Source organism: Mizuhopecten yessoensis, unplaced genomic scaffold (genome assembly GCF_002113885.1).
Source record: "Mizuhopecten yessoensis strain PY_sf001 unplaced genomic scaffold, ASM211388v2 scaffold2307, whole genome shotgun sequence".
NCBI classification, from domain to species: domain Eukaryota; kingdom Metazoa; phylum Mollusca; class Bivalvia; order Pectinida; family Pectinidae; genus Mizuhopecten; species Mizuhopecten yessoensis.
Genome location: NW_018404481.1, coordinates 324,892 through 342,570, shown reverse-complemented (window position 1 = coordinate 342,570; position 17,679 = coordinate 324,892). Strand labels below are relative to the sequence as shown.

Here is a 17,679-nt window from a genome sequence, read left to right as displayed (position 1 = left end):
CCAGCCTTCTGTATGACAGATCAGTATGAACCTCTGAGTTGCCCACCCTTCTGTATGACAGATCAGTACATACCTCTGAATTGTCCAGCCTTCTGTATGACAGATAAGTACATACATCTGAGTTGCCCTGCCTTCTGTATGACGGATAAGTACGTACCCCCAAGTCATCCAGCCTTTTGTATGACGGATAAGTACGTACTTCTGAGACGCCGAGCCTTCTGTATGACAGATAAGTACATACCTCTGAGTTTCCCAGCCTTCTGTATGACAGATAAGTACGTTCTTCTGAGACGCCCAGCCTTCTGTATGACAGATAAGTACATACCTCTGAGACGCCCAGCCTTCTGTATGACAGATAAGTACATACCTCTGAGTTGCCCAGCCTTCTGTATGACAGATCAATACGTACCTCTGAGCCGCCCAGCCTTCTGTATGACATATCAGTATGAACCCCCGAGTCATCCAGCCTTCTGTATGACAGATAAGTACGTACCTCTGAGTCGCCCAGCCTTCTGTATGACCTGGTTGACCTGTTTGAGAGAAGCTAACAACTCCTGGTGGTTTCCACACCGGATCTTGTAACCATTGATGAGGTCTCGGTTCATATTGAACAGTTCCATGTAGCCCTTCCTCATATTCTTCCTGAAAGAAACAACAAAAATTCATCATTCAAGATTGAGTTTCACTCTCATAAATTCTTATTTTTACATCAGAATATTTCTATTTTATTGTTATAATAATTAAATTACAACAAGTGATTTTTTCTCTCTTACAATTGGTATCTAGCTAGGGTAAACTCTAAATACATGACCACTGGTGTGCAAATCAGGTTATACAACAAGAGTCTGAAAGGGCCTGTATCACACACCTGTCCTTCATTTCATACCTCTGACCTTTTAAGATAAGTATCATTACTCCATAATTGACATATCCCACACTTTAAGCACATGACACTGTTAAACTACAGACAAAATATCATGTTTGACCCTAGATCTCTTGATTCAGGTATCCTGAAGAAGTTGTTGAAAGGTTTAAACACCATTGACCCTTGTGACCTTGAAAGTGTATGTGACCTTGAAAGTATATCAAGGTCATTCATTGGAACAAACTTGATATCCCTTCATCCCATTATGCTACTTGCCAAATATCATCACTCTATGCCTCTTTGTTATTCAGAAGGATTCATTAAAAAGTTAAACACATTTGACCCCTATGACCCTGAAAAAGGACCAAGGTCATTCATTTGACCAGGGATGCCTTATTGTCTGCCCACCCATACACATATTTCCCATTTGTCCTTTACTCCGTATGGGAGCCATACTTTTTGTTTAAAACTTCATTCCCATTCCCATTTCACCCCTCCGACATTGAAAAGGGGCCAAGGTCATTCACTTTACCAAACTTCGAAACATTCATCAAGTTTCAATTGATCCAAAAATTAACACCACTTACTATGGGCCATGATAGTATCTTTTCATAAAAAAATTGTCGAAATTGGCTTGATGGAAGTTGAGAAGAAATTGAAAGTTGCAGCCCGAGGCTAGATTACTAATGCCCACCTTGGATTTTAAACTACAATTAATGTAGCCCCCCAAATTAGCAACAAGAGGCCCAATGGGCCTGAATCGCTCACCTGGTATTAATCTTACACTTGTAATCTTAATAGAGGACTAAAATACAGCTACATGCAAAATACCAGTGTTTGATTCAAATAAATCTATTAAAAGATTTAAACATGTGACATATGTGACCTTGAAAGTCAAACAAGGACATCAAGTTGAAGTATCATTACCCTAGACCTTTAGATTATTCAGAAGTTGTTTAAAGATTTGACTTATTTGACCCCTGTGACCTTGCAAATGGGTGAAGGTAGTTCATTTGAACAAACTTGGTAGCCCTTCATCCTAGCATGCTACTGGCCACATAACATCACCCTAGGCATCTTGGTTATTCAGAAGAAGTTGTTTAAAGTTTTTAACATATTTGACCTTGAATATTGGTGAAGGTCAGGTGAGTTAAAAATTAAATTTGTATCATTTAAATGATTGACAAAACTGCATAAAAGTTGCTTGAAATCCATTCATTATAAAACAACGAAACATAATGTATAGTTGACAACTCTGTCTATTGATGCAACCGTTATTTCACTTTTTTGGGGTATTCAGTCCCATATACTTATATAGCAGTACCGATCTTGCAATCGATCATCAATTTGTTTACTACTTCCGATGACAAACCAATTATTGATTTTGATTTTAAAGCGATTTTAAAGCGATTTCCCATCACTATCTTGGTCTTGGGATGCTTCATACTAAATCATGTTCATATAAAAAAAAACTGTACTGAAGGATTAGTCTTTTAAATTACCCTTATTTTTCCTATTGAGCCCCACTTTTCGGTCCCAAAGGAGGTCAACACATCCTTTATTTATACACAACATATTCCCCTTATTTTGTCCCCAGTCCTATGCTCCTTATTGGAGCCACACCATTTGCTTAGAACTTCATTGCCATGACTTTACTTTTGCAATATCCTCTACCTGGGTTTACCAAATAGTCAGAAAACCTTCAGCCTAATGTTAATGGATGTATGAGTGTGATTGCCATTTCGCCAATTTAGTGGAAGTTTCAACTATTCCAGGAATTCAACATGTAATTTTCAATGTAGAAATACTGTTTAGTTTAATATGCTATTTTTAGAATTAGTAGGCATCTTATGTGAACCAGGTTTTATTGTGAAAAATTCGGACACTGGTCTGAATAAAGCGCAGCAGTCCATTTTCGACATCTAACCACTAAAAAAATATCCCTGTCGTTTGTGACACTGTCATTTTTCAAGAGCATTACGGTGACTAATTCTCAAGGCCCCAGGTTCACATGGAACAAAGTTCAATGTTAGACCAACGTGTACTGGGAGATGCCATTCCCCGAGTCAGTCGAACAAGTTATACTTCCTTATATATTTCATCATCGTCATACAATAAGTGTACTTACAAGTCTTTGTTTCCTAAAGGAGAACTCTGATACTGGCACAAACTAAAGTTTACCAGGATATTTTTTACATGAAACACTTGACTTTGAAGTGCAGTCATGTCTGTGTGTTCTGTTTATATCCATACACATACCCTAGTTATATGAAATTGTATCCTTGTTGCACAATGATTCATCAAAACCAAACTTGGTTAAAATCCTCTGTTTATACAAATTTCATTTCACTTTCCCTAAGATATAAAAGACAAATTTTGGTTTAAATATGAAAATTCCCTTCATTCTAACAGAACATAAGGAAGATATTAAATATTTACCATTGTCTTCCCCCTATCGCCCCCACATCCCCCCACCCACACCCTTTGGGGTTCTTAACAACCACCATTTTCTCATTCCCACCAAGCAGTTTACCATGCATCAATACTCTATTAACTCATTCACCCCTGAACACACATTTGAACTCTTCCAATTTAAAGGTTGGAATAGTTCATTATGAAATTTCAGGGGAGAATGTGTTAAGACACCAACCCTGTTATGCGACCACTTTTGAGTTACTTTTTGATACAAATGGTTTTACATACGCGTCAGAGTTTGCCTTTTTCACATGAAATATTGTGTTGTTAATTGACGTATCATAACACACCTATCCACAATACAAGTGGTACTTGACCGACTGTCGTCGCCGTCGAAACAGGAAGTATTTGCAGCGCTTAAAATGGACCTGATGATTCTAAAAGCCCCAGTGACAAGACGTACAGAGCAGAGTCAAGACATGTTCCTATCTTGAAAGCCAGAGCCCAGAGTCACCCTGCAACAACAGACTTATAACGGTACAGTCGTCATTTATTGCAATCTTAAGCCAAGGAGTCTACAAAGTTTAATGCAATATGCAGGTAAGCAATAATTTCCTCCAATGTGACATAATTAAATTCTGATTATTGTAAATTTGCGCGTAAAGTGCACACTTTTTTGGGTAAATATTGTCATGTCAAAAAGGGGGTGCGCATTATACACAGGAACATGTCATTCTTGGGTTATCGTTCTCGAGTTTCTGGTCCGCCATATCGGATTACCTCCCTTCAAATAGTTTTATTTTGAGTCGTCGGTCATTTATGATAAGATTGTTGACTTTGTTGACCAGGGGTCAGCTAGGCCAATAAACTGATTAATCAACTTGTTGACTATTGGTCAGTTAGGCCAATAAACTGATTAATCAACTTCGTCAATTATTGGTCAGTTAGGCAAATAAACTGATTAATCGACTACAAAATTCATGATCGATTATAGATATTATGGATTTTTCCATATAGTGTTTCATGATTTCCAACTTTTGTCTTTGCTAGCTAGATACTACAAATTCAGCAGCAGAATTTTCCTGATATATATTTCCTGGCGGTATATTAACATTATCACTGACTTGCTTTAACGTTCAAGCCTGCTTAGGTCTATAAATTTCAGATACAGTGTTTGGAGGAAGGTATTTCTTAATATTGTATAAAAAAAAGTTATTTGCATTAGTGACTCGCAACAACAGCATACATGGAGGATTTCACATTGTATCTCTTTAAAACAATTATTAATTGATGATCCGTTAAGTAATGGTAACCAATGATTGGTCGTAAAATTTCATCATACTCCCCATCACTAGCATGGCATACCCATCCTGAATAATTTGTAATGTGGTTTTATATAACTGTGATGCTGAAATTATAATATCAGCTGCTAAGATTCTTTTATACATCTTTAGCACACCCCCCCCCCCCCCCCCCCCCCCCAAAAAAAAAGTACACCAAATACAGGGTCACCCTCTATCATTAAGTAGTGCAATGTGTCTTTCAAAAGCACAATATGGTTTGCAAATACACAAGTGCAAATGCTTTTCATGTATTTATCAAATTTTACCAGAGAAATATTGGAAATTATTTATATGATATAAAATTGCTAATGTTATATCTTCCCATGTGAAGGTAGCGCTTTTAATATTGACCAATCAGAATGGTGCTTTATATTCACTGCAGTTTTACATACGCAGTTGAAGTGACGATAGAATACGTGATTGCTCTGCTATACCATTGATGTATACACTGAGCATTTGGCTCTGGTGACCTAAAAATGGTATAGATAGAAAATTCAATTGGATTCCCTAATATGGCAAGTAGGGCTGCAACGATACAAATACCTCACGATACAATACATATAGCGGTTCGATGCTTACAATACGATACGTACCACAATACAAATATACTCCTTTTAGGCACGTATGAAAATTATTGGTTTTCTGCTATACTCAAGAAAAATATATAATTATACATAATTCAAGGGCAAATCATTAGATTTACTGTCATGCTACGCTATTACTATATTAAGTTCTAGACAGGCAACCATCACTGATTTCTGTCATTTCCTATCAATTTATATAAAACTGGATGAAAAAATGTCAACACACTGGTGAATCTGAGTAATCAGTAAAAATACAATGTCACATACCCATGGTGTTCTGATGAATGATAAATGATGCTTGAATTTTTGTATGCTATCAGTCAGCTTTTATGATTAATTCTCAATGTATTTCAGTGTCTGACAAACACACTCATGTATATACAGATGTATTTAACAATTCATTCTGAATGTTTAGTTGATGAAAAGGCAGAGATAACAACAGTCTTCCTCTTTATAAGCTTCAGTTTCTTCATTACAGATTAAGTCCTGAAGATAAACATCTGATGATGGATTCCACAGAGAACGAGCGGATGTCAGTGCTTCTGTCAAAACTCATCGAAAGGGCTTTCTCAGTGACACAAGAAGAGGTAGATATCAGAAGAAAGTCATATGTTTCAATGGAGTATTTTCATAGTAATATGTCACTATTTATAGCTGGAAGTACTGGAGAGGGACTTAATATGTTGGGTTCCGATGTAGATATAATGCACATTTTGAACAATATTATAGTTATGTACCCTGATCAGTGTATTCCTCCAAATATGGCACACAAAACAATTCTGTACGCAAGAGCAGCAGATTGCCGCCCTGGCTATGTCTTCCTACAGCTTCATCAGTTCCAAAAGAGAGATCACTCTTTGTTAATTGATGCACTAGTTAGAATTGAGGATTCAATATTTGTTTCCAGTGATATCTTCAGAGAGCAATTTGTCAGTAAAGACGGTAAAATAACAGGGAAGAAAGTGGAATCGAATGGACCAGCCAGTACATGTCACACAGTGTTAGATGGACCACTAGACACTGTTGTGTGTTTTCCATGTCATGGTTGGCCAAAGGAAGCTAATGAATGGATTACACGTACACGTCTGTATGGATGGCCACGTCAAACCTTGATAGACAATATTGTACACCATGGATGTCATCTTGTCCCAGTTGGAGACAAGTGTTCTGAGAACACTTTTCTCCAATGGAGAAATTCATTTGCAACAGCAGAGAGATCTTTAGTTCACTCCTTTAGTCACATCCAATTCAAAGTTTATGCTTTGCTGAAATATTTATTGAAACAAATAAAAGGAATATTAAAAGAAACCATTGGGGATGACGACATCTTGTGCTCCTATTTCTTAAAGACAATAATTTTTCATGCCATTGAGAATTCCAACCAACTATTCTGGCAGGAGAAAAACCTATTTTATTGTTTTTGGTTTTGCTTCAAAATACTTATTGCTTTCGTCAGGGCAGGTTTCTGTCCCAGTTACTTCATCCCAGCCAACAACTTATTCAAAAGGAAAGTCCATGGACAACATCAGCAAATTCTGTTAGATGTTTTGAGAAACTACCATCAGATGAAGTGGATGTGTCTTTCAGTAGGAAACTTCTTCAAACCTTCAATATGGGAACAACTGGATAATCCTTCAGTACAAGCGGAACTTGTGAGTCCCATGACTACACAGGAAATTGAGATCAATCAAGATGAACTAATCATTCAAGGTATACAAAAAATTGAATTTCCCAAAATTGAAGTTTCCATCTCTTCCAGGTGTTTTCTAAGGTCGGTCAGGAAGGCAATTAATTCATTATTGACACCACAGTCAGAATCAGATGAACTTTTCAGATTCACTTTTGCTATGAAATACCTAAAACATCTTGCAGCAGAGCAGGTTTATCCGGAGCACATGGTTGCTACAGACAACAAGACCAGGTACAGAAGTCTAAGGAAATGTAAACGCTTGATGATTCCCGGAGCCTCCATGGGAACTGAACTGCTACATTTGGCAACTTCTCATTTTTTGACTGGAAATTACTTTAAACCTCTGGAAATGTGCAAACAAGTGATGAAACTAGCATCATATTACTGCTCTCACAAACATTTACATCCAGAACTAAAGGCAATGTACTGCCATGAATATCATCGATTTAATTTGACAGACAAGCTGAAGAAAATGTACACATACGTGTTGATATTTATGAAGGAAGACTTGTATCTTCCTCATCTCTGTCAGGAAATGTTAAAAGGACATGCATTTAGTATCCCACCACTACCCTATGCATTGTTCCTGTCCTTCCTGTGCTGTCATGAACTTAGAGATACTACAGGGCGTGATGAAGCATTAAGGTTCCTCGTAGAGGTCCAGAGTGATGATGAACAAGGAGGACACGAATTCTGGATAGTCCACACTCTCCTGGGGATCTGTTACCAGACACTCGGGAACAATCACAGGGCCATCAGGGCTTACTGGGATTCAGCACAATCACAGGCTATCTTTCAAACACTGAATCCTGCCATTGAGAAGATAGCTGTGGTGTATCTATGTATGTATGTCTCACAGAGGTCTGATAGCGGATAGCTGTGGCATATCTATGTATGTATGTCTCACAGAGGTCTGATAGAGGATAGCTGTGGTGTATCTATGTATGTATGCATATGTCTCACAGAGGTCTGATAGAGGATAGCTGTGGCGTATCTATGTATGTATATCTCACAAAGGTCTGATAGAGGATAGCTGTGGCGTATCTATGTATGTATGTCTCACAGAGGTCTGACACAGGGTATCTGTGGTGTATCTATGTATGTATATCTCATTGAGGTCTGATAGAGGATAGCTGTGGTGTATCTATGTATGTATGTCCCACAGAGGTCTGACACAGGGTAGCTGTGGCGTATCTATGTATGTATGTCTCCCAGAGGTCTGACACAGGGTATCTGTGGCGTATCTATGTATGTATATCTCATTGAGGTCTGATAGAGGATAGCTGTGGTGTATCTATGTATGTATATCTCACAGAGGTCTGACAGAGGATAGCTGTGGCGTATCTATGTATGTATGTCTCACAGAGGTCTGACACAGGGTATCTGTGGCGTATCTATGTATGTATATCTCATTGAGGTCTGACAGAGGTTAGCTGTGGTGTATCTATGTATGTATGTCTCACAGAGGTCTGACACAGGGTAGCTGTGGTGTATCTATGTATGTATATCTCATTGAGGTCTGATAGAGGATAGCAGTGGTGTATCTTTGTATGTCTGTCTCACAGAGGTCTGATAGGGGATAGCTGTGGTGTATCTATGTATGTATGTCTCACAGAGGTCTGATAGGGGATAGCAGTGGTGTATCGATGTATGTATGTCTCACAGAGGTCTGACAGAAGATAGCAGTGGTGTATCTATGTATGTATGTCTCACAGAGGTCTGACAGAGGATAGCTGTGGTGTATCGATGTATGTATGTCTCACAGTGGTCTGACAGAAGATAGCAGTTGTGTATCGATGTATGTATGTCTCACAGAGGTCTGACAGAAGATAGCAGTGGTGTATCTATGTATGTATGTCTCACAGAGGTCTGATAGAGGATAGCTGTGGTGTATCTATGTATGTATGTCTCACAGAAGTCTGACAGAGGATAGCTGTGCTGTATCTATGTATGTATGTCTCACAGAGGTCTGATAGAGGATAGCTGTGGCGTATCTATGTATGTATGTCTCACCAAGCTCTGATAGAGGATAGCTGTGGTGTATCTTTGTATTTATGTCTCACCAAGGTCTGATAGACGATAGCAGTGGTGTATCTATGTATATATGTCTCACAGAGGTCTGATAAGGGACAGTTACCCTGACCTTGAACTAAGAAACATTTTGAACCCATATTGAACATTCTATATATCAAAGAGTATTGCCATGTCAAATTTCAAAAAGATTAGTCTTTGATTTCGAGATAACAACCATAACCCATTTTGTCTTTTTTTAGTAACCTTGACCTTGACCTAAGAAAGTATTTAAACCCCTATCACATATGCACATATCAAACTGCTTTACTGTGTCAAATTTCAGAAAGATTGGTAATTTGAATTCTGGAAACTAATGTGTGGATGGACAGACAGATAGACACAGTGATTCCTATAAGGCATCCAGATCGGATGCAGGCCAGGCGTTAATAATATTTTCATTCAAGTATTTAATTAGATATATGATACAGGTTTTCAGCTGCTGATGAATCCCTGCTTTATAATCTATGTAACAGATTACACTGCTGCAGACTTTCAGTGGCCACAGAATCCTTGCTGTAAAATACAGTGGAATTTTAGCAGTTAGGATGGGTAATGGGATATCTGATCACAGAAATAGATTTTTTTGCAGTCTATGATTGGTAAATTTTTAAATTCAAAATTTGGAATGTGGTCAACAAAATAGCAGTTGGTTTGAATGTGTGAGAAGACATAAAGGCCGGCCGGAGCACAGTAAAACTTGTTTGTGTCAAACGTGCTTAAATTGAATACAGCAGATGATTCATCCCCCCCCTGTCTTTATATATATAAGTAAATTTAGCATTGGTGTCTTGAACATGTACAGTCAATTAATGGTTGTGTTGAGTCTATATACATGTATTCCAGTCCCTATCTTTGTTGGAAATAACACTGATTTATAAAAACAACATATATTCGTACAAGAGTGCATCTCTTGGTGGTTATACTGATTTTGTTATGCTTTCCACTGATATTCTCCCATACTCTTTATGTCTTTAATTTTAAATTACTCAAGATCTGCAATTTTACCATATACATGTATATTCAAATACATTACTGTGAATTCATACCGCAATAACATTTGCTTTGGATCCTGTACAGTGTTCAGTTAAAGACCTTAATGTAACACAAGGACTGTTCGGTCTTCAATCTGATATTGTATTATTATCACTTGTATTCTATGTGCGGTTTATAACCAATATATATATTACCTTTATTGCAGACTGTATCTAATAAATACTTTAATATTGGAGTTACCCCCCTTTCCTCACCCATTCCATACTTTGTAAAATATCTAATTGTATCTTAGTACATAATTGGCAGTGAAACTTTAGACAATGTCTAAAAGAAATATATAATCTGAATTACTAAGCAAATTTATTTGTGATCATATTATTACATATAATTATCTCTACATTTTATATACCTGCAACTTTTTGTACCAAAATGTGCAGATTTAATCCTGATGGATAGACAAATATATTATTACAACAAGAGGCCCATGGGCCTTAACGGTCCTACAGTATTTATTTTTGTTGTTGAAATATGTACCAATTTGAGTAAAAAATAGTTAAGTATAATGTTAACTTAACTTTGTCAGGACCATGAGCTGATCATTCCTAGACCGATTTTCAGTGAGATCGGCCTATTAGAACTTGTTTTTAAGTTTGAAATAGGTATTTACAAAATAGCGGCCATGGCAGCCAAATTGAGCTTTCTGATTTCTGATTTCTGATCGACCCGAAAAATAACAACACTTTGTCAGGACCATGAGGCGATCATTCCTACCAACTTTCAGTTCAATCGGCCCAGCAGAACTTGACTTTAAGTTTGAAATGTAAAATGTTAACGGACCTGGGGGCAGAGAAATGCGGCCCAATAGGGAAAATAGAGGTAAAAGCTTTGAAATCCTTCTTCTACCACAGGGATTAAGGGATTTTATCCCAATTTGGTCTGGAGCAACCTTGGGCCTAGGGGACTCAATTTGTATAAATGGCAGGTTTGGACCCCCTTTAGGACAGAGGGATGGGGCCCAAGAGGGGAAATTGAGGTAAAACCTTTGAAATCCTTCTTCTACCATAGAGTCTAAGAGATTTTATGCCAATTTGGTCTGGAGCATCCTTTGGCCAAGGGCACTTAATTTTGTATAAATGGTAGGTTTGGACCCCCTTGGGCAGAAGGATGGGCGGGCCCAATAGGGGAAATAGAGGTAAAACCTTTGAAATCCTTCTTCTACCATAGGGATTTAGGGATTTTATCCCAATTTGGTCTGGAGCATCCTTTGGTCTAGGGAACTCAATTTTGTATAAATGGTGGGTTTGGACACCTTTAGGGCAGAGGGATGGGGCCCAATAGGGGAAATAGAGGGAAAACCTTTGAAATCCTTCTTCTACCATAGGGATTTAGGGATTTTATCCCAATTTGGTCTGGAGCATCCTTTGGTCTAGGGGACTCAATTTTGTATAAATGGTGGGTTTGGACACCTTTAGGGCAGAGGGATGGGGCCCAATAGGGGAAATAGAGGTAAAACCTTTGAAATCCTTCTTCTACCATAGGGACCTTGGATCTTGTATAAATGGTGGGTTTGGCCCCTTTTGGTGCAGAGGGCGGGGCTCAAAGAGGAAATTTGAGGTTGAAATCTTTAAAAGCCTTCTCCTTCTGTACCATTTGAGGGATTTCATCCAAATTTGGCCTGGAGCATCCTTGGACGAAGGACTCTTAATTTTGTATAAACGATGGGTATGGCCCCTTAATGATCTATAAAGTCACCATTGTTAGTTTTCGATTCACACATCTGTTATGTGTATCAGGGAAGTAGAAGAAGAACAAAATAAGCGATAAATATAAGTATCGCATTGTTACACCTAAAGATATGTCACATTAACCTTTAATAGACTTTTGTTTTTGATAAACATCAGAAATCTGAATTGTTATTATATAAATACGAATATGTGTGGGAAAGATAGTTTACAATAAAAGGTGGTTATTTTGTGTCGAACTGTACATTTGTGAATTGTACTTGGCCAATAACCCAGGTAGAGTTATTTTTAGCTGTTTTTAGCTGTGTGAAAATCTCCATAATTTGTTCCAGTTTTGATGTATTTGGGCGGTCGCTGTTTAATAGCGATAATGACTGTTAATGTATTTTATAATTAATCGGAGTACAGTAACAAAATGTTTTTAGTGATAAATTTGAGTACAGTAACTGTTTTCTTATTTCTTATCTTGCACAAGTGTGTTTAATGTGCTACGAGCAATTAGGTTACAGTTGCATTTTCAACAAGAACAATAATGTATCTACACGTATGAAATTTGTCAATGTTTGAAACAAGTATTTGTTATTAAAATTCATTAAACTGCTATTAAATCTTATTTTTTATTTTACTGTAGGAAAAATATCACGATTACCCTTTGATTTACTGAGAGCATTCATTTTAACGAGTAACAGAGTACATCTCCAGTGATTTGAGTGCTCCTACACAATACGACTTAGTAGAGTTGAACCACTGGATAAGTTGAATATTTGTATTGGTCCCGGTGACATATCCGAGTTTTAATGAATACAAATTTATAACAAAATTAAAGATATAATCATGATAAGTTCAAGAACAAATTTTAGGACCTATATCATATGAGTAGAGCTTACCTATAACCAAGATAAGCTTTTGACAAGGAAGGACATTAAATGTTCTGCAGCTAGCTGTCAGACTGTAGTTTTGGATAAATTGTCGTTGATAAAGTGAAGGTTATGTTCAGCTATTTTGGAATACATAGTAGTCATTCAGACGAAAACTTGAAAGCCTATCACATAAAATTGCTTGTCCCATATACGTATTGATACAAAAGCAATGACAATATACCTCTGACAAACTCTGTATAATCATTAAGAATTATTATGCATATTGTGTGACAATAGCAAGCAAATTAGAACACTGACTGATCAACAGCCCCCCCCCCCATGCCTGCCCGATACCCTCCCCCCTCATCTATTTTTAGTAACAGTAACCTTGACCTTGACTTATAAAACTGTTTTAATTAAGTCCTATTGCACATCTTCTTATCACAGTCACAGTATATCACTTAAGTTTCACAGTGTAGCACCATGTAAAAGGACTTGGGGCATTATGGGGCATTTTCGGCCTCGTAAGAAATGAAAATTTCAATTTTAAGTAATTTACATATTTCTGTAAGTTATCAACATCATAATGGGGAAAGAGAATTTCTTTCTCGGTGCAGATTGTTTTCAATATACATTCGCAGATGCCTTACCATAGCAACAAAATTGCGTTGCTATGCAGAAATAGCCAAAATATGGTGTTTTTGGATAGTTAGGGTGCAGGAATGAAAGCCTCCGCATGTGACAAACAAAACAAGAGGCCAATGGGCCTTAACGGTCACCTGATATATTTATACAGAGAGTTGATTTTGTTTTTAACACGAACAGAAATATTATTCAAAGTGACAAAAAACAAAAAAATCCCCTTATTCAATATCTAGCATCGAGATTTAAGACTGAAAAGTATTTGAAACTAGCACCTCTGATTCTAAACAAGGAAAATGAAGAAATTTTATTTTAGCACACAGACTCCATAGGGCCCCACCCTACAGCCATTGGGGGTAGGGATGGCTCAAAATTTACAAGGTATCAAACTGTCACCTTAGGGTTATAATTCTAATCAAGTTATCAACATGTAATATTCAAAGTATCATTTGCCATTATAAACCATAACAAATTCCCCCCCCCCCTTCCCCAGGGGGAAACGCGAGACCCCAGGGTCATGAAATTCACAATTTTGGTAAAGCTCCTTAAGACCCTTCCATCTATGGAGAGTATTTGATTCTACCATATCTGGGTCTTGCAATTCAGAGAAGAAAATTTTTGAAATTTCAGTCAATTCAACCCTTTTTGGCCCCACCCATCAGCCCCGGGGGGTCAGTCAGGGCTGATATGTGCATACTATCAAACTGCTACCCAATACTGATAATGCTAACCTAACCTGAATTACTTCCAATGGCAATTAAACAAATGTTGGTCCAAAATGTGATTTCCCTATATAAACTATAGTAAAGTTTACCCCCTCTCCAGGGGGAAACGTGAGATCCCAGGGTCAAGAAATTCACAAAGTTAGTTAAGCACCTTAAGACCCTTCTATCTATGAAGAGTATTTGATTCTACCATATCTGGATCTTGAGAAGAAGATTTTTGAAATTTTAGTCAATTTTACCCTTTTTGGCCCCGCCCCTCAGGCCCCTGGGGTCTGGGGACCATATAATTCACAATTTTAGTTGACCTTTGGCCATGGAAGGTTTCTGCAAAATTTCATTGAAATTGGTTCAGCGGTTTTGGAGAAGAAGTCGAAAATGTAAATTGTTTACGGACGCACGACGGACGACGGACGATAAACGACGGACGACGCCGGACAAAAGGCGATCGCATTAGGTCACTTGAGACTTTGTCTCAGGTGACCTAAAAATCCTTTCTACGAATGAACATTGGTATTACAATGTTTAAGCATGTTAAATATTTATTTGTTTGTTGCATGCAGAGGCTTTTAAAAATTGAGGAGAGTTTAGTTAATTTCCTTCAAAATGGCCAATTCTAAACCAAAAAAAGATGCACAACAGGCGATGTTCACACGTTTTATTGTGAAAATGTGGGTTTATGTTTCTCTTTGTGACCCTTAAGGAATGCCCCTAGTCCTTTCAGAAAGATTTGTCTCTCTGTTTCCAAGATAATCTCCAGAAACAAAAGTGTCGACGGACAGACGGACGAACGGTCACTGTGATTACTATAGGGAACTTGCATCTCTGATCCGGGGCCCTAATGAGTTAAACATACAATAAGTGAACTGTATCTGGACCTCATGAAGCTGAATGTTACGCCTTACATTGTCTTCTATATAGTCAAGCTCACTGTACAATAACTGTTTGAACATTAAATAAACTACACATTCAGAGGTTCAAAGAAAAGTATTAAGACCGACGACAGACAACAAACGACGATGACATATGGCAACAGACTGCTATATATAGCTCACATGATTGTTAGGGCTAAGTGACCGAAGAAGTTGACACCAGATGGCTGGACAAGGAACAGCTGAACTCTACAGTGGAATTCACTCGTGTTTTACCAGCAGTGGGGCAGGGACCCTCATTTCTTGCATACTAGGCCAAGTAATCCGCATTTCCGGCGGTGCTGGAGATTTCTATCCAACCCATGGGTCTGGATCGCTTATACGCGCAGACAGGCGGGGGAATTATACTGACCTTTCGGGGTCACGCTATTGTTCGTGACGTCATTTAATGACCTTTTGGGGTCAGTCAGGGTCATTGACGTCATTAACAATTGCCATACAGGCTTCAAATGCAAATGAGAAATGTGCAGACAGTTTACAACTTTACTAGAAGAGCAGCTGTTTTTTATGGGTTTTAGGTGACAAGCAAGAAATAGAATCCATCCCTGATGTTGAGGTATGGATAAGGTTATTCAAACTCTCTGGATAAAATATTGAGCAGAAGACCCACGGCAAAGCTTTGAGTCAATAATGTATCCCTTGGGTTTGAATTACCTTATCCATACCTCACATCAGGGATGGATTCTATTAATCCATTCTCAAGAAATAGTGACAGACCTCGACTCATGATCATTTTCTCTTGAGGCTGGGACCAAGGATTGTCCTGCCTACAGTAAAATTTGCATATTCATTTTCTCAATAAAGTTATCTTTTGCAGATGGACAAACTTTACGACCACACAAATGAAGCAGGTCTGGCAGGCCTCTTCTGTACTGACCATGCATCATACTGGTCTAGAAGTGGTCAAACTTACATGTCACCCATAAGTCTTGCATCTTCTGCCCGGACCACCATACTCCTGATGAGGTTGGAGTGGTCAGCCATTTCTGCAGTCAGTTTCTGTCTCACTATATTATACTCGTCCACCTAGACAAAATAATGAACCAATTTTATAACATACATCAATAGTATTAGTACTTATTATACAAGTATATCTGCAAACATGCTACTTAATAATTATACAAATACAGTAGATTTCGCTTAAAATCACTTCTCATTTGTCAGAGAAAAGTATGATATTAACCGGAGCATGCCATTAAGAGAAAGCATGTTTTTCTGACCATTTCAGATGTCAAAAATCGAAAATGATCATATTTAAATGTCCAAGTGATGATTTTACAAAGAAGATCGTTTAGTACAACATATTTGTAACTGACACAGCTTTTTTCTTTATTAACAGTATGTACATGTACATGTATAGTATCTGATTATAACGGGTTACAATCAGCATGTTTAAAACACATTGACCTGTTACATACCATGAAGTTCACAGTAAGTTGACAATATCTTTAGATTAACAGGAAGCTGAGCATAATTCCAAATACATTTTGAGGTGACCATACCTTCAGGAGGACCTCTTTTAGGTTTTCCTTTCAGTTTACACGAAGCTGACCATATACATGTAGATTTACAGGAAGTTTGGCATATATTCAGCTTTACAGTAAAATAACCATACTTTAGATTTACAGGAAGCTGAGCATATCTTTAGCGTCACAGTAAGTTGACCATACTTAAGATTTACAGGAAGATGAACATATATTTAGCTTCACAGTAAGTTGACCATACTTTAGATTTACAGGAAGCTGAGCATATCTTTAACTTCACAGTAAGTTGACCATACCTTAGATTTACAGGAAGATGAACACATCTTCAGCTCCACAGTAAGTTGACCATACCTTAGATTTACAGGAAGCTGAGTATATCTTCATCTTCACAGTAAGTTGACCCTACTTTAGATTTACAGGAAGCTGAGCATATCTTTAGCTTCACAGTAAGTTTAACATACTTTAGATTTACAGGAAACTGAGCATATCTTTAGCTTCACAGTAAGTTGACCATACTTTAGATTTACAGGAAGCTGAGCATATCTTTAGCTTCACAGTAAGTTGACCATACTAAGATTTACAGTAAGTTTCATTGACCAAACCTTGAGTAGGACTTCCTTCAGGTTTTCCATCTCAGCGGGGAAGTCAGCAGTCACCTGTAGATCTTCCATGTTTAGGAAGTTAGCCAGATTCTGTATCACATCTCCAGCGGTATCCATGTCATCGGTTAAAAGTGTGACCTGGAAATCAGGAAAAATAAAAATTCCTATAAGCTCTTCAATGTTTGAAAGATTTCCTGGATCTTAAATCCATAAACATGTATATGACAGCGCAGATAGTCAGCAGGGTTACATTCATGTATCCCGGTTGAAACGGTACGTGTAGCGAAGAAATATTCGACGATAAACGAACGCACTTGGACCGTTCTATAAGCAGAGCTAAAACTGCAGTTTTGGAGAATAAAAAACAATATATCAAGAATATTATGCCCTTCCTTCATGCGTCCACTGAATTACTTAACGTATCTTAAAAACTACATGTGGCTTGACATTGTTTTAGAAAGAAATAACAGTAACTAGCAAAAATCAGCATTTTAGTTTCGGTCAGGTACATCTAGACCCCTCAATCTACACGTGCCGAATATTCCTGAGGTCAGCCTTGGTTCAGATCATGAACTATTAACCTATTATTCAAATAGTATTAAGATTTCAAATTAATACAAACTGAAAATCTTCTCAAAGATTTATCTTAATTTGTTCAAACTGACTCAATGATTACTATATGTGTGATAACCAGTATTATCAAATAAAATCTTCAAATATGAAAAAAAAAAA

The 17,679-nt window shown here is 37.6% G+C and overlaps 2 protein-coding genes across 3 annotated transcripts in view; one reads left to right on the top strand and one right to left on the bottom strand.

Annotated features, from left to right (window-relative positions):
* The window catches only part of LOC110445466 (Bardet-Biedl syndrome 2 protein homolog), a 46,235-nt gene that overhangs the window by 2,521 nt on the left and 26,035 nt on the right, over window positions 1-17,679 (bottom strand). For both annotated transcript variants that reach the window (XM_021490117.1, XM_021490118.1), the window contains 3 exons: window positions 16,948-17,085; window positions 15,775-15,887; window positions 494-642 (listed from right to left, as the gene is read on the bottom strand). In XM_021490117.1, coding sequence (XP_021345792.1) covers window positions 494-642; window positions 15,775-15,887; window positions 16,948-17,085 — 400 coding nt within the window. The remainder of the gene's footprint in view (window positions 1-493; window positions 643-15,774; window positions 15,888-16,947; window positions 17,086-17,679) is intronic.
* Window positions 3,739-8,809, top strand: LOC110445467. Its single transcript, XM_021490119.1, has 3 exons — window positions 3,739-3,880; window positions 5,686-7,758; window positions 7,915-8,809. Exons 2-3 carry the CDS (start codon window positions 5,711-5,713, stop codon window positions 7,928-7,930), a joined length of 2,064 nt encoding a protein of 687 aa, XP_021345794.1. The 5' UTR covers window positions 3,739-3,880; window positions 5,686-5,710; the 3' UTR covers window positions 7,931-8,809.

Bases quoted from the DNA above. Each gene is read 5' to 3' on its own strand.
- LOC110445467 (XM_021490119.1), top strand. From the start codon at position 5,711: ATGATGGATTCCACAGAGAACGAGCGGATGTCAGTGCTTCTGTCAAAA.